The sequence below is a fragment of the Rhinoderma darwinii genome, chromosome 2 (assembly GCF_050947455.1).
Source record: "Rhinoderma darwinii isolate aRhiDar2 chromosome 2, aRhiDar2.hap1, whole genome shotgun sequence".
Classification (NCBI taxonomy): domain Eukaryota; kingdom Metazoa; phylum Chordata; class Amphibia; order Anura; family Rhinodermatidae; genus Rhinoderma; species Rhinoderma darwinii.
The window spans coordinates 435,125,711-435,148,676 of record NC_134688.1 but is presented as its reverse complement, the minus strand read 5'-3'; the positions used below and the strand labels follow the sequence as shown (position 1 = coordinate 435,148,676).

Here is a 22,966-nt window from a genome sequence, read left to right as displayed (position 1 = left end):
CCGTTCGTACAAGTGTATGGGGGAGCCGGGAAGAGTAGCTGTACGACAAATAGGTGTTCGGCCGACAGCTATCTAAAATGTATGGCCAGCCTAAGAATAGCTTGGGGAATATGCTGGGAGCAGACTTTCCCTGAGCAGAGGCAGCTTTATAGCTGCTGCGTAGCTTAAAGGAAACAGTGCTGCAGATGTGTTTCCACTTTGCACAAAATACTCTTTGAATCTTTTATACACCAGCTGTCTGGAGAACATGGCCTCCAATAGGCTGTATTTTTATTAATGATGATTGTTTTCTGAAACCTCCTGAAAAACTACTGCAGATAGCAAGAGAATACATCGAAGAAAAGGAATCAAAAGTGTTGGGCAATACCAAAAAGGACAGAAGGGCATTGTTCTTGTTTACCCTCTGTTCTATCACTCTATTCTATTCATGCTCCTTGGGCCAATTCTCACCTTCCTTGTTTGCTAACATTGCAGTTTTTCTGTAGAGGGAAGGCCTTCACAGGTTCTTACGACCCAATAGAAAGGGGGATGGGACCAACTTTGACTGGGCCCCCTCTCTCTTGAGGCCCCATAGTAGCAGCATGGACCGTCTCTATGGTACCTACGCCCTTGGCGGGTCAGTGTCCCTTTTTACAAATACAAAAAGTCTGCACCTTTTCTTCTCAGCATTTTTCTTTTACTTACAATCCCCCTTCATGTAGCCGGTAGACATTTATGAACTGGATTGTCCGCCAGACTCTTGGTTGACCTTTGAATAAACTCTGAGTGCTTGTAACCTTGTACTCCCTTTTTGGTCTGTGGTTTACCACTCTATATCTTGGCAGTGTGAGGGACTTTATCTCCCCGTCAGCCACCCACATTGCTGTTAGATAAGTTCTACAACCAGGTTAATTTTATGCTTGGTGATTTTTTTTTTCTAGAATTAGGACTAAGAATGCAGTTGCCGTTTGAAACGCGTAAGCGTACTGGTCCTGTATCTTTATGTGCTGGGTGTATTTTTAATGTTTATACAATAAAGTCCTGAGATTTCTTCACAAAGTGCTGGATCCTAACTTTTTTTTGCTCACCTAAAATGTTAACCTGAGAGTTTCTAAAATAGCTTGAAGTGTATGAATGTTCCTGGCAGCGTTCCGGGGCATACACTTTCCATAATACCACATGAAGCAAATATTTCCTAAGGTGCACAGAGAGCATTGTTATTGAGCACATCTCCTTGCATCCTTTATAACATTGCACATTTTTTGTGATTACAATTCGTGGATATGATTTCATTGAAATATTAAGAGCCTGTATATTGTGGTCCCTAAGTGCAAGCGACATGTGAATAGCTTGTTTATTTTACGTTTTACTGTTCAAACAGAAATGAGAATAACAAGGCGGCAAAATGGAATACTTCCTGACACCCGGCAACAAAGACGTGGAATTCTAGGTGTCAGATGATTAAATGCAAGGAAGTTGATCCCTAGCACTGGGCTGACATCATAAATATAGTGGACGGATAAGTAAAGCTAAACATTGTTACCACCATGCTGACAGTATTTCAAGTGATTTACTGCTAAGCCTAGGATTTCCAATTATGGTTTCAGTGGCGTGGCAGCTCTGGAATATTGTCAGAGATTTCCCACCTTCTGACAGGTCACTGGATTGTTCCTATGTCACTGACGTTCTACTGTTGGCAGTGGCATAACAAGAAAGTGCATGAGTTGCAGGCACGTGTGGTGCTTGAGGGAGCGCTAGGTACCCTCTGCCATATAAGTGAACAGCCGAGCTGTGTAGAGGTGTCATGATAACTGCAGAATATTATAGTAATACTATACAGAGCTGGGTCAAGTCATGGCATGTGGTAATTGAAGGACCCTGGTATAGATTTTGCATAAAAGACCAAGATCTTCAAGCAGCTATAGGGGTTGCAGAGGTAGCAGTCGCACCTGGGCCCTATAGCCTGAAAGCCCTTTGTGACTTTCATATGCCCTAATAGGACAGCCTTTAAGTCTATGCTCATATTTTTTCGGAGTCTCCGTTTCAGATTCCATCAACAATGCATGCAGCACTCTTTTTATCCGTAAAATGATGGACACCATGGCGGAAAGTTGATGGACCCAAATAAAAAATGGGGTCCACCAGGCGCCATTGGTTTGCACCGTGTGATAGATCCAGCACTGCTGTTATTTCCATTCTCGTGTTCCTAAGTTTTAACGCAATTGTGACACACGCCATCATATTTTGGCTAGACATTTTTCTCAGCAGAAGGGACTACACAACTGATCCATTTTTTTGCATCTGGTTTCCAGTTCTTAATCGATTGACATAATGTAAGAAACAAAGTATACTTTTTATTCCTTCCTGTTATTTTTACATTATTGTCATTGAGCAATAGATTGAACAAGTGATGCTAAAATACATCAGATAACCAATCTTCTCAGCGCATCACAACATGTAGCAGAATAAGGGAAGTGTGAACTGAGCCTTAGTGAAACAAAATTTATTTATATATAATCTGAACACGAAGATTAATTCCACGAAAAAAATAAAATGACTATCTATATATAGTGAATTTTTGCTCTTAATGTTATCTATATAGATTTTATCCTTGTGCATCTTGTTAATAATACATGAAACGTCCGCTGTTTTATATTTACCAAGCCTATTGATCGTATTGAAATAGGACAGTTTAAGAACATTTGCATTAAATATTTAAGAGCTTATCTTCTTTGGTTCTTTTAGGGGATATAAGAATATATCTGATAAGAGGTTTGTCACTTCAATATTTACTTAAAGTAAGTGTTCACATTTTAACACCATGTCATTATGAGGTCCAAAATTCTGTGCTGATTCACTTGATAATATGTCTTTATAAAGTTCTGATCCTCTCATCTTCTCTGCTGCGGCTGCTGCAAGAAAAATGTAGTATTACAGAGTGACTCTCCTTTCAGGCTCATATAGGGGGGACCCCATCTGTGATGTCCATAAGCCCTAATAGGGAATATGGACAGGGATTGTTTTTATGAGACAAGTCCTATAAAGCTTCCACAGGCTTTTGTCATATATTTTTACTAAATTTCTGGGGGTCTATGATGTCTTGCAAGCAAACCTTTGAAGAAGAGAGAGTACTGAAGGACTGGTCAGACTATTATTAAAAAACATATATCTATCCCGATGAGCTTGACACGGCCCAGATCTTTGCACTTGATGGCACCTCACACTCAGCATTTGTGTACTCAGGAGACTGATCAGTACTGCACGCTGAATGGGACATATATCCTCCGGCAGGTACTTATATTTTTGATTTGTTCTTAGAAATAATTAATGTATCACATACCCATAAGGGGCCACATCTCTGAGTTAGCGCTGCGTCCTCTTCTAAGTTTTCCCTGCACAGTGGCCGACTGTGCAGGGAAGTGCAGCCGGCCCCATTTACTTGAATGATTAGAGCTGCAGTTCCTTGCATAGTGGGTGGCTGGGGCGCCGCTTTGCAGGAAAAAACAGTTAAGGGGACGCAGTTCTAAATCAGCCATGTGGCTTCTTCATTTCAAGCCACATAATAAAGCCCTTTGCTCGGCTGTTTCTGTAACTCCCATAGGATACAATGGAGAGTTTAGCGTTGCTACCACTCCATACATTCCCCGCCTGGATGCAGCGACTGCCTCATCTGGTGGGACTGGGTCGGGTGACCCCCATTATCGAGATAAGAGCATGGAGCCTGATTTAACAGACATTTATGCCACATCCCATAGATATACCATAAATGTCTAAAGTGGGAATAGCCCCTTTTAATCAGACTTTTATTATAAACATCTTGTTTTTTAAGGTTTCACACTGCCCGCGCTTAAAATAGGTTAGGACTTCCTGAATTCTGTAGCTCACTTTTTCTCAGGGACAGGAATTTTTTTAGGGGCAGGAAATTTCCTTCTTAGTCCTTCCATTATTGCAGTTGGCTGGTGCCTATATTAACTAGATGCCCCTACAGTGAGGAGTCTGTGGCTTACACATTGTACAGTATACATTTAAGTTTATATTTTATGGGAAATTCTATCTTTAGAGAAAAATAAAGACTGTAAGACCTTATGCACATGGCCGTATTACTGCACCATACAACCTGTGAGACTTCTATGGTGCTCTACTGTACTTCCATATGCCTCCAATTTATTACAGAGGCATGCAGAGTATTTTCCATACGAATCTGACAGAATAGAAATTGTGTCGTGCTCCATCAGACACCACATTATTGTGGTATTCCCTCTGGAAGCATTACTGGTGGAGAATATCTCCGACATGGGACTGAGCGACTATGAGTTGGCACAGCGCCATACATTTGCTTGTTTCTGGGTAAACAATGAAGAGGACACAGTGCTCCAGTGATTGCTTTATCCCCTTCATGCAGCTGATTGGCTGGGGTGCCGGGAGTAGGAGCCGTACTTAAAGATAGACCATCAAAATCCAAACTTCTTTAAATAAAATGTTACAGACAGGTGATTCTTTGGCATACTGGTATAATAACTTCTCCATTCTGGAAAATGGTGGGGATGTCAGCTCACAGATTTTAGAAAATAACTAAAGGAGGAATACCTCTTTAAAAAAATGTTTTGCTTGTATTTCTTTACACAAAAGGCGCTGCCAAAAGAATAATTTAGGTTCTGCTTTTTTTTTTTTTTTTTTTCTTGAGACAGGTATTTAGACATATTTTAGGAACCTATAGACAAGAAGGTTAAATATTAGTCAACCTGGCTCAATGGTAGCTCAGCCTGGTTCACGGGTAGCAGGATATACCGTAAGGGTCCTATTAGAAAGGCAGATATTCTTTCATGAACAAGAGACGAGTGATGATTTAGCAAATTGTTTGCATTCGAAAAATGGTCTATTACACATGACAATAATTGCTAATTTGCTGTTCAGTCCTTACTGCGATTGTTGCTAATTTCGATTACGCTATTGATTCCGTCAAAACGACGGAACCCTTGGACAACGGAGACAAATGGAAACCATTAGCATCGGATCCGTCACCATTGAAATCAATGGTGATGGAAACGGAAACCTTTGGTTTCCGTTTGTGTCAGTCAGGGTCCCGTTCTGACGGAAAGCTCAGACGGTACGTTGGAACAGGACCCTGGTGCAGATGTGAACGAAGCCTTACACTGTTCACTAACATCTCATAAACCGAAAATAGCTGATGTCACACGTTTGTCCTTGTAGTTGTGCTATAATATGTCTCACATTCCAAAAAATGTTAATGGTTTTCTGTTGTTCTACCTCTTGGGAAACCACTGGTCTGCATTGCTTTTGCCTTTAGCAAACAGAAAAAATAAATAGTACTCGGTATTAACATACACAGAAAACTATGGCCAAATGTCTCTAGTGTATATGACTAGACCTCTGGCAATTATCCCATCATATTATTTTCTGTGCAGCCTAACAATCTCCAAAACAAAATATGTTCTGTGTTTGCACTATTATTATAGAAATAAATAGTCTACTATGTAATAGTAAATAAGAAATTTTACTTAAATAGGACAATAGTATACAACAGGATATACTATAAAATGTGTATGTTAATCATGAAAAGATATGCAGCTTTCTAATATAATTTGTGATTCAGTTCCTCATTTCAGGATCTCTGCTTGCTGTCAGTAAATAAAAGCCTGTCACTTACACAATTGCATGGCTCATTATGAGATAGAAGTGATACATTTTAATAAGCCATTAAGCTGTGTCACAAGCACAAGATCCGAATGTGTTTTTATCCTCTATATATTAAAAACAACTTCGGCTTCGTTCACATCTGCGTTGGGGTCCCGTTCTGACGTTCCGTCGGAGGTTTCCGTCTGAACGGGACCCTGAGCAGACACAAACTGACACCGACTGAAACCAGAGGTTTCCATCACCATTGATTTCAATGGTGACGGATCCGGTGCCCATGGTTTCCGTTTGTGTCTGTTGTGCACCGGACCCGTCGTTTTGCCGGGAAGCAATAGCGTAGTCGACTACGCTATTGCTTCTCTATTGATTCTGGCAAAACGACGGGTCCGGTGCACAAAAGAGACAAAATGTTGAAATGCAAAGTATAGTAGAATATTGCATAACTTTTTATTATACAATTATTAAGCTTTATATATATAATGGTTAACATTATTTTGCAGCCCAGAGACTTGTCAATACTAATTCAGACTAGGGAAAAAACAGCATGTTTGTATATTCTCCATGTGTTTGTTTGTTTGTTTTGGTGCTCCAGGTTACAACCACACTCCAAAAATATACTGAAATGGAATGGCTTCATATGACATTGGCCTCTGTGTATATACATGCTTGAGATGGGACATTAGATTGTAAGTGCCATTGAGAACAGGGACTGGTGTGAGTTTGAAATATTTTAACACTATATAAACAACATGTACATTTGGTCAAAGTGCAGAACTGTGGATTAATCATTTAGAAAATAAAATCAGTAGATATGACGAACACATTGTAAGAAAATGTGCAGCTCATTCCAGATCAGGTTCTCTATCAGGTGTATTAAGTTCACATCTCTAACACTATACCATGGAGCCCAAAATACTATTTCATCTGCTGCTTTCCTTATGAAATTCTTGTTTTTCTGCAGTTTTGCAAGACAATTTCATTATGTTCATATTTAACCTTCATGTAAATGTTCCCACAGGCTCAATGGACATGCCCAAGATGCGCCTGCAATAACATACGGCACCTACCGTGGGTCTAGAAGAATCAGAAAGCTTCTAAAGAGACGTGCTGATGTCAATTCACCAATCCCAGAGAAAGAAGAGACCACTGAAACCAGTTCTGTTGTAGATGCAACCACAGAAAATTGTCTGATGCTGCATGAGGTGGTAAAAATGGAACCTGTCCCAGATAGAAATTGCCAGGATGAAATTCCTCCTTCAAAAATCCATATTAAAATGCAATCCAAACTTGAACCCCTTGACCAAAATGCAAGAGTTAACTTGAGTAATAATGAACATACAATACAAAAAGCAAAGAACTTAAAAGTCACAAATGATCTAGAAATAGAATCTACAGACGTGACAAAAGACTCAAACAGTGTAGAGGTCAATGCTGAGAATAGCTCAGGGATTGTAGAGGGACAACAACCAAAAATTGAGGATTATGTAACAAATGTGCCGCAACTAAATGCAAAAGAATCATCAGAAATTTTACAGGATCTACAACCAAACACTGGAGAAAGCTTAGAAGATTTACATCCTACCATTGGAGAAGGTTTAAATATTTTAGGAAATCCTGAACAAAATGTAGAGAACTCAGGGGTTCATTCCAAGCAAAGCACAATTTTAAGAACCTCAGAGCCAAATAATGAAGGACATTATACAGACGTTGAATCTAAGACAGTGGAAGTTTCAGATTCTGTTAGGTCTATTCAACCAAATTCCGATGAGGCCTCAAAGCAACCAGAAGATTTACATCCAGATTTCCAGGAGATTGTTAGTTTTCCAGAAATTCTTCAGACAAGTATTGATGAAGATTCAAGGACTGAAACAGACCCATTTCCAAAGATAGCAGATAACTTCAACAGTTTACTTAATACAAAAGAGCACATAGAAGATTTCCTCACAGAACAAGGACATGCAAATACTGACATTTCACATTCTGATAAATATGAGACATTTTCAGTTATGGATAATTCGCGATCAGGAGCCGATGATACATTAGTGAGATCAGAAGGATTAGAAGAAAATTCTGAAGAAAACACAAAGGTTCCAGTTGATTTGGGAAGCTGTGTAGCCACCAACATGCAGAATGACGTACAACAATCCCCTCTGGATGTTGAAGACAAACCATGTAAAGATCCCCCTGAGAATTCGCCCCAAACTCCACACAATAGATCAGAAAATTCAAGTGACAAAAATGGCGAAGACTTCAACGCAACAATTTCTGATTACTTGAAACGAGAAGTAGAAAGAAGCTCAAATACACAGTTGGTTCCAAGCAATACAGTAGATATAGAAACAGATAATTTTAGAGATTCAACAATAGGCAAACAAATCCAATTGTATGGAAATGAATACCTAAAACAACCAAACTGGGAGTTGAACAGTACAGTAAAATCTCTATCAGAATACATCCCAAATTTAGATCTACAACTGAACGAGACTTCCAGAACTTCTGAAGATGTGAAACAAATTGAAAATAAAGAACATATACAGAAAAATGCTAACATTGTTGCAGAAAATCCAGAAAAAGATGAACAATTGCTGCAGCCAAATACCAAAGTAACTTTCCAATTGAAGGAAAGTCCAGATGAATTCCCATCAGGGATAATTTCAAAGGTGATAGAAAACCAGAAACCAAATCTACACATAGTATCAAATGTATCACATGGTATACAACCAGAAGTAGAAGAACCATCAAAGGTCGATTTATGTCTAGAGACAAATTCCGAGGTTCATGATCCTGACATTACTGATGATAGTTTAGTCCACACGGTATCACAATTGTATGACTTTTTGTGTGACGAGGCAATAACAGAGACCAGCCATAGTAATAGTTTGGCCGATGAGGACAATATTCTCGTTGACAAACATGATGTGGCTGTAAAGGAATTTTACATAAAACCTGCTATTATTAATGAAAATCCTGATAATGTGGTTGGATTAGAAAGCTGTTTGAATGATCATTCATCCTTTAATAAAAACCTTGAAACAGGAACAGCCAGGAATATTTCATTTGACAATGGCATTGAGTGTCGCTCACCATCTCCACCCTCAATATCGGACTCTCCATCATATGCTGATTGCATTGATGTTCAATTTGACAGTCCAAATGATTCAGGCATTGTGTCATCACAAGCTTATACACCAGATGAACACATCCCATTTCAGACCTTTCCTTCTGAAACACACTTTAAAAATGCTCCTTCTCTCTTTGAACTTGACCAAAAGAGTAAAGATGCTTCAGAAACAAAGCCTGACACTAGTGTCAATCTACAAACTGTGCCAGCATTGCAAAATAAGGAACCAATGATCCACATAGAAAATGTATCTAAAGGAAAGCATGAATCTGTTATAGATAGATGTGCATCGAACTCGGGTAGTGATGTTTCCATAGAAATTTCTACACCAGATAAACTCGTCCACTTGAATTCAGATGTTTATGTTGCTAAGGTGTCAGTAAAAACAGTGAACATTGAAGAAGTCAAAATATCACCCCATGGTTTGCGTTCAGATATCATATCTGTAGCTAAACTCGAAAGTCCAAATTTTGAGAAAGAAATCATATGTATACCTAACTTGTCACCTGCAGACGCAGAACATACATTCCAGGTTTTCCATTGTGCTGAAGACGATAAAGACTTTACAAACATAGAGCTACCCAATGATAGAGAGGAAAATCTAACCGTAAATAATTGTGAAGAACAACTGAAAAACTGTTACTTAGAAACTGAGGAGTTGACTTTATCAAATAAGTACAATGATGTGTCTATGAAAATTGTTAACGCTTTGCCTGATAACCAAATAAGTGACTGTATTCCACAATATACATGTATTGAAAAAGAATCACCAAAAATATCAGATAAATCACCAGAAGTGTTAATAGAAAATTTCAAAAATAACAATATAAATGTCTGCACTAGTGACAACATCATAAATGTTGACCTCCAGGCACATAAATCTGAAAGGGAATTGTCAAATGAGGCCTTGATGTCTAGTGATTCATTGAGGGAACTAAGACTTGGTGAATCACTTTCAGAATTAAATCCAGATTCAAAAATGAATCATAAAGAAAACTTGAGTGTTTTACTGTTTAATTCAACATTACTCCATGATGCTACTGAAGCAAAGGAAATAATTTCGTCATGTTCTGCAACTGAAAAAATTATCCTTCCAAGCAAAGACCATTCAGAGTCATCTAATAAGTTGTTCGAGCAAAAGTCCAATGAGAATATTTTCAGTGTGTTGCATTCTGCCATGGATGAACTTCAATACATCAACCAAAGTTGTATTAATAAAATATCTGTCAAAAAGAACACCCTAACAGATATAAAAATTGTGATAGAAAATCTAAGTGGGAACCATAAAGATCTTTGCTTAAAGGACCATCCTACAGACGTCTTATATAAGTGCCCGGACAAAACTTCAGACCATATACTCATTGAAGACACAGATCTGATTATGTCCATGGCAGTAGGAATAGTAAATGATGTTATATCTTCTTCTAAACAGCTTGTGGTTTCCAATATAATTCCGAATGGCTTAAGTAAGGACATTACCAAAAATGAGACCACTCAGCAAAAAACAACAAACGATTTAAATGGTTTATGTATGGACAACCTAAATGGCCCAGTTGAGGACGCAACAAACTCAAACCATATTGGTTCTTCATTGGGCTATGACAATGTAGTCCCTCTTCCTTCTTGTGAAATAAATTCTAATGTTCTTCAAGTTGGAACTGAAGTATCCCAGACTGCTGAGCCTAGGCAAGTCACTGGACCCAGTTCTTTAAATGAGTTGGGTTCAAGAGTTACAGTAGAAATGAGTGGAAAAGCTGTAGATAGAACAATGGAATGCAATGTTTTAACAAAGATAGAAGACAAAGAACATCTCTGCTTTTCTGGTAGCTCCATTAAAGCAGATACATACAACCAAATAAATGAAAATTATGCCAATGAAGATCTTGTGCCTGATGACCTGTATTATGACGGGCAAATAGAATCTACATCTCTCAGGACTGAAGGTTCAATGGATGAACTTATTTATGATAATAATATATGTGAAGAAAGCGGCAACAGTTCAGAATTCTCTGACCTCTTACAGTTTTCAGTATATAATAGTCGTTATGTTGAAGTAAGTGGAAGTGATGATGAATCAACAGATGAGGAAAATGATAGTGGTAGTGAACAGGCCGCTGGCAATGATTCATTTCTCACTGTGCAGTCAAGACGTGTCAGGATGTATCCTTTTGCTCTGTCACCGATATATGAAGATGATAGTGCTTGTGAGGACACCTTGTCTAACAGCAGTTCTCCAAGATATAATGAGGGATCAACGGCAAGTAACAGTAGTCATGACCACACATCAATCTTATCTCTGTTGCAGTCAGTGTCGGATCGCTTGAAAGAGGCTGACTTGGAAGAGACATCTTGTGAAGAAAGACTTCTATCTCTGAGTAATGACATTTCTGTTAATGACAGGTTCAATAAGGAGGGATCAGAGGAACTAGAGGACATCATCTCACCTTCTAAGACAAGCCTTGATGCACCTTCACCACCAGACCAGCAAGCATCCGTAGGGAAAAGATCTGGTTTGTTCATAACTAAATCCTGTTCAGAAAACAAACCAAATCCAGTTTTGGGCCGTCAATCTTTTCTTCTCAATTTGACTTCACACTCTGACATTTATGGGGCAAAATATAGCGTTGAAAGCAGTTTTGTTCCATCTTCGAGTATTAAAACATCTGTGTCACCAACATCTGAATCAAATCCAAATCAAAGTACGGATCTTTCTCCAAGTACAGCTGCTGTCCATTCACTTTCATCAGACCCAGCACTGCCCATTCAAAGCTTCGCTGCAGATCACAAGCCACGGTCGTCTCCTAAAAGTGTTTATTATCAGTATTTCCATTCTGCTCAAAACTATCTATCCAATACAGAGAATAATGAAAGCCATGCTCAGGAGAAACTGGAAGAACAGAAGAAAACTGGAGAACTTGATATGGTAAGAAATGGTCTGCTTATGTCTGTAATATATACACTATATATGGACTGTAACATTTGTATTAAGGTAATATGATGTATCTGTAAGCAAAAAATAAAAATCAAATTATATATATATATATATATATATATATACATATATATATTTGTATATATATATATATATATATATATATATAGATATGTATATATATTTGTATATATATATATATATATATATATATATATATATATATATATATATATATATATATATATATATATATATACATTACTCCATTTGTTTTCCATGTCTCAGGGCTGCACCAAGAGCAACATGGATTACTCTAAGCTTCGTAATGTAAAGAAAAATAAAAGTTATGGTGTGCTTTTGTTTTCATTCAGGTATACCAAATAATGGATAATAAAATCTGCTGAATTGGCTCGTGAAATGTAGTCTTAGGCTAAAGGAAAAACGGCTGTAAGATACGGAGCTGTTTTCAAAGGAAAACAGCCTCTGATTTTCAGACGTTTTTAAAGCAAAACGTTTTTTTGATGCGTTTTTTTGGAGCTGTTTTTCTAAAACAAACGGCTTCAAAAAAACGTCTCATAAAGCCACATGCACTTTTTATGGGACTTTTTTTACACGCTGTTTTTTTTTCTTCATACACACACATCACATACACATACATAACTTACCTGCTCCTGCCGCTCCCTCCGCTCCTAGTTCTTGCATCTGAACATATGGCCGGAAGCCGCGACCGGAAGTCGTCATCTTACTGTCTGCCCGCGGCTTCCGGTCCACATGAAAATGGATGTCGCTCTGCCGAAGACCTTCCGTTTGGACTGTGTGGGAACGGCGCAGGCGTCGTTCCCACACAGATGGCGTATGCTATAGTGAATGGAACGGCTCCCGTTCGCATTCTCTATGGGGATGCATGTGCCGTATTCCATCTCTGTATGTGTTGTTAATCGACACATGCAGAGATGAAAAAAAAAATGGCAGCCCTCATAGAGCAGTAAAAGAAAGAAAAAAGAAAAAAGTACAACACAAAAAGACAAATAAATAAAATTTATTTTAATGACATACTAAAAGCAATAACATATAAAAAAATAATTTTTTGTGACACCTTCCCTTTAAGGTGGTCATAGAGGAGAACTGTTGGCCAAACGAATGCCAAATGTTCATGTTATTTTAATAGAGCTGCCAGAAATTGGCCAGAGAAAATAGGTAATGACTGTACTGTTACAACCTCCCATGGGGGTTCAGGCCATATATGATTATATGGATATAAAAAAAATTTTTAAAAACCTTTGCAAAAGCTTCCTTTCTTAAGCTGAGCATACATTTGAGATTAAAGTTGTCTGAACTCACAGCAGGATCGGTCGACGATTTAAATATATATAGAGACAGCTTCATGGTTCACCAACAGCACTTGTCAGGGGAAGTATTGAGCATTCGAGATTTCAACTCGCCCGATCGTTCATTCCCCTGAGAGATAAGCCACTGCCAGAGTTGTCTTGAAGTGGCTTCTTCCCCTCTCACCATTCAAAGGAACACAGCCGAGTGTGCGTGTTCATGGGGGTATCTGACAACTATCTAGTGTGTATGCCCGGCTCTAGTCCCCCTTCTGACACCATGATACTTCCAGGTAAGTGTTCTCCTTCTCCGGTACAGCAAAGAAATTGCAATGAGGCACCGACCACAGAGCATCATCATCCTACATTTTGAAAACAAGAAATAGGAAAGAGTTAAATTTTTTTTTTTATTTAGTTCAGGGGGAAAAGGAATAATTTGCAGTAGACTTTTTTAAAGTTCTTGACTAAAAATTCCCATTTCTACATCCAAGAACTAACAGATTTATACTGAATAGTCTGGTAAACATTTTTTTTTTTCCTTTGTGATTTCAGAATCCAGCTGATTCAGACGTTTTAAAGTTCAATCCAAGGCCAGGAAAGGTTTGTTTTGCATTGTTTTATATTCATTATTAAACTTTCCTGTTACTGACGCTAACGGAATTTGAAGTGTATCATTTTTATAGGTTTTGATATTCTGTGCTATTTAATAATATATTACAGCTCCAAATTGCCTTTGTTTTTTTTACAGTGATAACGTTAAATGATACAATTCTGGCAGCCTGCAGCCACTACTATAGGAAGGTTACTGAAGACAGATTTATACATCTCCAATTAAACTCAATAAAAAATAGTGACGTCCTAAGCTCCTCCTAGCGGCAGCTGCAGACGAACAGAACATTATATTCTAACACTTCATGCACAAGACCGCAATTTTGTGGCCGTATACTATCCCCAATTGCGGAGCCACAAATCCGGATAGTATAGAATCCATGGTTTCCTATGGGCCAATGCACACGACCATGGTTTCCACGGCCTGTGCATTGGCCCGAGCTCGGACACCAAAAAAAATAGGACATGTCGTTATATGGTCCGGGCTCATTGAAATCAATGCACATCTTCTGTGTACATGGTCCGTGATTGCAGACAGCCCACGGATGACACTCTACGGCCTGTCTGTGCCGTAATCACGGACCATAGACACAACCACGGCCGTGTGCAGGAGGCCTAACTGTGTGGTTGTGTGTAGGGAAGCAAGAGATGTAGAATTCTGTAACAGAAAAACTGCTTTGTACCCTATGAAAATATATTGTGATATTATTATGATATGTTTTGTCATTTAACACTAACATTTGACATTAGTTTCAAAGGCTGTTTCAAAGAACTGAAAGTTTTTTAGTTAAATACATAGGTACATCTTGCGTTGGTTGACTCCTGGGATTTGAGTTTCTTATACTAGTAAAGATGACATTGTACTTTTGTTAAGTTGTTTTAGTCATTTATTGATATGATATGTTCCTATCTGGTCCCCAGAAATTAGGGATTGTTCCTGGATCTTTACCAGACTTGCAATTAACAATTAGTTATGCAGCGATACAAGGGGGAGGGGCGTTGCACTTACTGCATTACTAGATATAGTTGCTTCACCTTGATTCTACCAAATACAGAATTAGGCCTCATGTACATGGTGTTGTCATGTGCATGAAACCTAAACGACAGCAGCCGGAGTCACTAAGGTTTCTCCATACATCACCATATTTTCTCCTAGAAGAAATGGTGCATTTAATGGAACATGCAATACAGAGATATATGGAGGCACAGTATGGGTCCATACGGCACACACATATTGTTGAAGGTCTGAGTGCTGAGACCCCCACCGATGGCAAAAGCAGGGGAAGAATCGATGATTTGAGCTTTGTGCCTCTTCAGCACCCATCAATTATATCTGATTCTCCTTGGATATGCAAAGGAAAGATATTGACAGGTTTTATTTTGATATATAGGAATATTCCATAAAGAATAGTTTCCAAGCAGGAACCCAATACATTACAATACTATCCGTTTTAATGTAATGGTTTCTACAATTGGCTCCACTGTTCTCATTTGTGCTCCTTTTATATATAATTCCCACTATTTTTCTATAATATCATGTAAAATGAATTTGCACGCCATCCGCAGGGTAGATAGCCTGGTGCAAAGAGTTATTACCCACGCATTACTGTGACTGACAGATGGACCCTGCGGGCACAATAGTTTGTATTGCCCATTAGTATAAGTAGAGCAGACTAATACATCACGGCAGCTGAAGTGTCCTCATTTACCTAATCTTACATTATTGATTGACTTTTTCTTTAGAATTTGCCTTTAACTAATTTAAAAGCTGATTGTTTCCTTACTGGCACATTGCATACTAATGGACCCTTTCAATGTCATGGGCGCTAAAGGTTCATTACAAAACACCAACATAATTAACTTGTTCTGTTAAACACTCATCATCAACAAATTACTTTGCAAAACAAGCGAAGCTCATCTAAAGGTTCAAGAAGTCGCCTCTGTGATCTTAACGCAACATGCCAAATTAACATTTTATTAGTAAACTACAAAGGAGCCGCACTAATGTGCCACTGGCTGCTAATAAATAATCCTAATTGATTCCAGACTGATTTATCTGTTTCCAGAATACAAGGAAGGGATGGAAAGAGGATCTGTGATGTTTCTAAGTGAATTCCTAAATTATTTTAACAAGGAAGCCGCCTCGTTAATTCATGTCATGGTTGAGAATGTGTCTTAAAGAGGCTCTGTCACCAGATTTTGCAACCCCTATCTGCTATTGCAGCAGATAGGTGCTGCAATGTAGATTACAGTAACGTTTTTATTTTTAAAAAACGAGCATTTTTGGCCAAGTTATGACCATTTTTGTATTTATGCAAATGAGGCTTGCAAAAGTCCAACTGGGCGTGTTTAAAGTAAAAGTCCAAGCGGGCGTGTATTATGTGCGTACATCGGGGCGTTTTTACTACTTTTACTAGCTGGGCGTTCTGACGAGAAGTATCATCCACTTCTCTTCAGAACGCCCAGCTTCTGGCAGTGCAGACACAGCCGTGTTCTCGAGAGATCACGCTGTGACGTCACTCACAGGTCCTGCATCGTGTCGGACGAGCGAGGACACATCGGCACCAGAGGCTACAGTTGATTCTGCAGCAGCATCAGCGTTTGCAGGTAAGTAGCTATATCGACTTACCTGCAAACGCTGATGCTGCTGCAGAATCAACTGTAGCCTATGGTGCCGACACGATGCAGGACCTGGGGCAGGAAGTGAGTGACATCACAGCGTGATCTCTCGAGAACACGCTGTATCTGCACTGCCAGAAGCTGGGTGTTCTGAAGAGAAGTGGATGATACTTCTCGTCAGAACGCCCAGCTAGTAAAAGTAGTAAAAACGCCCCGATGTACGCACCTAATACACGCCCACTTGGACTTTTACTTTAAACACGCCCACTTGGACTTTTGCAAGCCTCATTTGCATAAATACAAAAATGGTCATAACTTGGCCAAAAATGCTCTTTTTTAAAAAATAAAAACGTTACTGTAATCTACATTGCAGCGCCGATCTGCTGCAATAGCAGATAGGGGTTGCAAAATCTGGTGACAGAGCCTCTTTAAATGCAGTTCTATAGAACTACATGCCCAAAAGTTTGTGTACACCTGTACAGTACGTCACATGTCCTTGTGGTACATTTCAGTCCAAAACCATGGGCATTCACATAAAGTTATCTTTTTTTTTTTTTTTATTGTTTTTGAATCATTCACAGCTATGACAAGGAAAGGGGCAGGTGTTTTAAACTCAAAACCAAAGGGCCCTTCTGTGCTTTATTTCCAAATTAGAGCAAGCTTTTATATCAATATTCCAACACCCAGACCCAACATTAGGCTCTATTCACATGGAAAGCTATACGACCCCATTGACCCGACATAACCCAAAATCATCTGCTGTTATATATCATAATAAATTCTATATGAAATGCTACCACTGGGGTGGATCAGTCTCGATGATCAAAGCTAGTCCAAAAAAAGCAAGAACGGTAACATCGTCCCGACTCCAATATGCAGTTTCAAAGGACTTATTCGCCACATGTGCAGATCTGGCCATAAACATTAGATAAATGTTGACTGAACCCGCCAATTTCACCAAGATTGGACAATGATCTAATATGTACATGTATATGGAAAGTTGACAGTCCCCGAAGGCAAACGCTATCTCATGGGTATGGCCTGGTTGCCCACTAGAAACTTTTTCTTTACATGTCCCTTCTGCTAAGATCTTCGATATCATTAATCCCACTTAATTTTGAGTAAACTATGCTATACAATAATTAAATTATTTCATAAAATGTGAGCCAAAAAGTCTTGTGCTAGTCTAATTTTCCTCTTGTCCTGCTTAAAGGACATCCGAAATAAAAATACCAGAAACTCAGGAACCCCCTCCAATATTTCTTTCAGTTAAAGCGACCCTTCGATCCCGCGACAACATTTTAGATACGGCGAGGTATATGGAGTAATATTACCTGGTTCCCCCCCAGTTGCACCTCTTTGCCCTGGATCCGCCTTTTTGGGGTCCCTTTTATGTGTCCCAACATGGCTGCAACGCTTCTTAGTCTACGAGTCTGAGACACCCCCACTGTTCTAGGATAGGCCAGAGCTACTCACGTGGTCAGTTCTTGCCAATCCGAGAACAAAGGGAGTGTCTTAGATTCAGTCTGTGAAGCACTGCTGCCATTTTGGGACAACACAGAGGGGACCCTAAAGTTGTGGATCCACGGCAGAGGGGCACAACTGCAGGGCACCAGGTAATATTACTTCAGAAACCCTATCACATTTATAATTTTGTCCTGGGACCGGAGGGTTGCTTTCAAGGGATATAGCTCTGAAGAGATGTATGAAGAATCATGCTGACTCTAATTCCAGTAATTAAAGTGGTTTTCCACTACCGGACAACTGATGCCCTATCCACCGGATAGGTCATCAGTATATGATCGTGGGTTCCGGCACCCAAACCCCGCATCCAACAGCTGCCCTGGCTGCCTCCGGGGATTGGACGTCCATCCCGGAAGCAGTTGGCTCCGGTCACAGAATAGCGGCCGAGTTGCAGTACTGCAGCTCTGCTCCTATTCAAGTGAATAGGAGCAGAGCAGCAGTTCTGCAGCCCGGCTGCTATGCAATGTACGGAGCAAACTGCTTCCGACTCCGTACACTACTTAGTGTGCAATGACATCCGGTACCCGCAGGCAGCCGGAGCAGCTTATCGGTGCATGGTCCGGGTGACGGACACGCACCGATCATATACCGATGACCTATCCGGTGGATAGGTCATCAGTTGTCCGGTAGTGGAAAACCCCTTTAATGATGCCCTTTAGGAGATATGTAATTTGAAATTTTCTTGGAAACCTTGGTTTGAGTGTCGAGTATGATGATGGATCAGGAAAAATAGCTACTTGACTAAGCCTAAGCACCAGAGACATGTGTCTTAGCACAACTGGTTTTTGCTTGAGAAATAATACATCATACTCTTTTTTTTTTTAAATATATGAATCCATTAACCTTTTTCTTGCAAAATTCCACTGGTCATAGTCAGATAAGGTGAAACTGAATTTAGTAGTGTAAATCTGAACATAAATGGCCAATTATGTGTATAAAGTTATATAGTTGAGGATGGCCCCTGCCGACACTAAAAACTACTTAGAAAGACTAAGATCTAAATTTATCATCAAAAGAGGATAGACCACCATGACAGACTTCTTTAAAATGTGGCATGTATTTGCTTAATGGAAACAAACCAGCACCTATGGAACAGCCCCTCTTGACTTTCATTCAGGGCGCTGTAGAGAAACCCTCATTTAAAGAAGTCTATTACTTAAGAAAATATGTGCGTGTTTAATGCATTAAGAAATGACTGCATTTTTTAATGTTGAAAATATAAGAAAGTTTTGCTGCTAAAATAAATACCATGTGTCAAATAATGATCTGTTCTTAACTAAATGCAGGTGATCCTTACCGACATAATAGATCAAGGGAATAAGATTGAGCTTAAAACTGACATTTTGGATGCAACATCTTGGGTGTTTCCTAATGGAGTAAACATTCGGGTCATCAGAGGATGGTAAGAAAAACATAATGTTATATTATTATTTTTAGTATTATTATTGTTCCATTTATTAATATCACTCCTATGTTCAAAGGGACCAGCTTAAAAAAAAATAATGCCATAGGCTTCACTAAAAGTTATGTAATAAAAAAATAATTCTCCAGTTCAGGGACCTGTTCCCGCAACCTCTTCATCCCCTAAAGTTCAGACCCTGTAAAGCCTGTATTCCAGAGATTCATACACAATTTTGCAGACTTCAGAGCGGAAATCTTCTAGAATTCCTTGTTTGGACAATTTCTATACAGAACATTCTCTGGTGATTTGAATTCTGGGATGTATAATCTTTATGGCAGGGACTAATCTGATGTAGGAAAAAACAACCTGCCCCACAGCATTACGTAGCTTGGTCGGATGTTGTCTGTTTCCAATAGTAACCAGCAAAACTGTGAATTAACTCTGAACTATCTATGTATCTTATATAGATACACACACACACACACACACACAACTGCACTTTAAAAAAATAAAAAAGTATAAACCCTGTAATAAATGGGAATCTGTTACCTATAACCTGTTTGCATTAGGTTATATAATCTCTTACTGCGGTAGCCATACACATTAGCAAGGTAATATAAGACTATTATGCAGCATATTAGGGCTGGGTGATTAATCAAATTAAGTCGATTTATGTTTTTTAACACAATCATTGAATTTATTCTGTAGTGGCTCAGTCGCGCTACTGAAGGAAGAAGCTCTACCCCGCTGCCTCACCACTGCCTGGTCTGCCCCGTCCTGTCTCTGCTTCCCCATGGAACAGCAGTACCGCGGGGAAGCAGAGACTCCTCAGATATAGCCACACACCCCCTTCTTATACTAGGAGCTGAATCCCCAGCCAAAGCGTCGGCAACCTCTGACCGGGGATTCAGCTCCTAGTGGCAGCTACAGCGGCGCGATCTACAAGGAAAGGGGTGGGGTGCGATGTCACTATTTGTGGGCACTGTGGAAATATATGTGGGCAGTGTGGCACTAGGTGGGCACTCATTACATGTGGGCTGTGGCACTGTCATTACATGTGGGCACTGGCATTGTCATTACATGGACACTGTGGCACTTATGTGTGCACTGTCATTACATGTGGGCGCTGTGGCACTGATATGGGCACTGTGGCACTATGCCACTATATGTGGGCACTGTGGCACTATATGTGGGCTCTAGAAATATATGTGGGCAGTGTGGCACTATGTGGGCACTATACAGGGACATTGCGGCACTGCATGTTGGCACTGTGGCACTATATGTGGGCACTGTGGAAATATATGTGGGCAGTGTGGTAATATGTGGGCACTGTCATTAGATGTGTGCTTTGTGGCACTGTCATTACATGTGGGCAGTGGCACGGTCATTACATGTGGGCTCTGTGGCACTGTCATTACATGTGGGCACTGGCACTGTCGTTACATGTGGGTATTGTCGCACTGATGTGTGCGCTGTCATTACATGTGGGCGCTCTGGCACTGATGTGGGCACTGTGGCACTGCATGTGGGTACTGTATGTGGGCACTGTGGCACTATGCCACTATATGTGGGCACCTTGGCACTATATGTGGGCAGTGTGGCACTATGTGGGCACTATCTACAGGGACATTGTGCCACTATCTACATGTGGGAACTATGTGGGCACTATCTACAGGGACATTGCGGCACTATCTACGTGGGCACCGTGGTGTTTTCAGGAATGTTTGGACAAAAAAAAACCTGACAAATGAAATCCATTTTTATTTTTTATTTTTTTATTTTTAACGGGCATGAAAAAAAGATGGCAAATGGATGAAAATCTGAAAAACACTGATGCAAAACGGACATGAAAAACTGACAAATGATCCGTTTTTAATTGCCATCTTTTTTCACTGTAATGGGCCTAAATTACTATGATGCCAGGGATCACATGTACCGTGGTCGGGCTGGCGGCTGACACACGGACGGCTTTTCACGGTCCAATCACAGTCGTGTGAATCGGGCCTTAATGTCATTTATTTAACACCCCACCGTGGGGCCGGTACTGACAGGGTCCTGCTCACACTTCAGACACTATAATGTAATCTCGTCCCAGAGTGCCCGCTCGGCGCTATGTGCCTGGCCCTGCTGCAATTTACACTGCTCTCACTGCAATGTCGGAGACCGGCTGAGGTGGTGACGGGCAGGGGGGAATGTTCGTGCAGGCAGCGCATCATTGAATATAGATTCTGTTAACCTGTTCCCTGCCGGGGAACACAGAATTTATAATCAATTATATAGACATTTTTCCAATTGTATTTCTGATAAAGTATTTGTAGAGGTTAAAAGTTGTGAAGTTACTTACAATTATTAGACTATGTTCACACTGAGTTTTTTGCAGGCAGAATTTCTGCCTCAAATTTCTGTTTGGAAGTTTGAGGCAGATTTTCCTCTCCCTGCACGCCGAATTTCGCTGCGTTTTTCGCGGCCATTGAGCGCATAAAACGCAGTGAAATACGCTTTCTCTGCCTCCCATTGAAGTCAATGGGAGGTCAGAGGCGTAAACGCCTGAGGATAGGGCATGTCCCTTCTTTCTCCCGCGAGGCGGTTTTACCGCTCGCGGGAGAAAACCGTCCCCGCCTCCCATTGAAATCAATGGAAGCCATTTTCAAGCCGTTTTTGACGAGTTTTGCGGCGCGGTTTCCGCGTCAAAAATCTCGTCAGAAAGCTCCGTGTGAACATAGCCTTATAGCAATACATGTTCAAAAGTTATTTATATAAAGAAAATTTATTAAACTATCTCTTGGTATTACTGATAAATAAACAGAAAAAAAATAAGAAAATCGAGATTCAAATTGAAAATCGCACAAAGATTTTATTTTATGGCAAAATCGCCCAGCCCCGCAGCATATTAATGCGTTAAATAGATACTTATAAGAATTATGTCGTGAACAGCATTGTCATATTTAGCATAATTTGTTACCATGGTAACAAAATGATTTTGAAAATGTGAAGTTCAAAGCTAAAGCCGATATTGTGCCTGTTGAAGAATGAAGGCTTCCCGTTTGCAGATACCTAGTGCAATAAGTGGTTGTCATGTGTGAAATATTTGACAGTCTCCTTTGAGATGCTTCTTACTGCACTTAATAAGGGTGTTAAACATTAGTATTTATAGCCCGGCTTTTGGTTACTACTTCATCTTTTTCTAATATCGTCTGGAATGTGTTTATTACATGCAAGTATTTTAGGGAATTTATGACTTCGCTTTCGAGAGGAAATTGCTTATGTTCAGTTCTGGCTCTGTTTACAAAAGAGAGAAAAATAACAGCTTAGGAAATAAAGAGAGAAACAGCAATATATACAAAGACGACCGTCCTTGTGTACGAAGAAAATACAAATATGGGTTGTAAATTTAGGCCAGTGTAAACTACTAGAGTAATCCAGGAAATATATTGTTATAGATTATATATTGTCATTCTTCTTTTAATTTATTTATAATATTTAATTCACTTTGTCAATTCTGTAATATACAGCGCCACCACAGGCTAGAAGATGTAGTACACCCACATTAATATCGTTCAGTTATGGCACAAAGTGATAGTTTTGTAATGGTAAACTCTTAGCAATAGTTTATGTACGGAAGAGGCAACCCATGGGGTTGCTGGGCTGATGTAATAGCAGGGCCCCAGCCCAAGTTATCCCTACAATGAAACATCTGAAATGGTCTCTTCTAGGCCAAGTAGAAGACCTACCCAGAACACTGCGATTGGAATAATACTAAGATTTCAGTGGTTGGAATAACACTTTAAATAAACTTA

The 22,966-nt window shown here is 39.7% G+C and overlaps 1 protein-coding gene across 1 annotated transcript in view; it reads left to right on the top strand.

Moving 5' to 3' along the window:
• The window catches only part of CRYBG3 (crystallin beta-gamma domain containing 3), a 165,739-nt gene that overhangs the window by 82,594 nt on the left and 60,179 nt on the right, over nt 1-22,966 (top strand). The window contains exons 4-6 of the mRNA XM_075854447.1: nt 6,653-11,678; nt 13,568-13,615; nt 19,054-19,169. Of these exons, the coding sequence (XP_075710562.1) occupies nt 6,653-11,678; nt 13,568-13,615; nt 19,054-19,169 (5,190 nt within the window). The remainder of the gene's footprint in view (nt 1-6,652; nt 11,679-13,567; nt 13,616-19,053; nt 19,170-22,966) is intronic.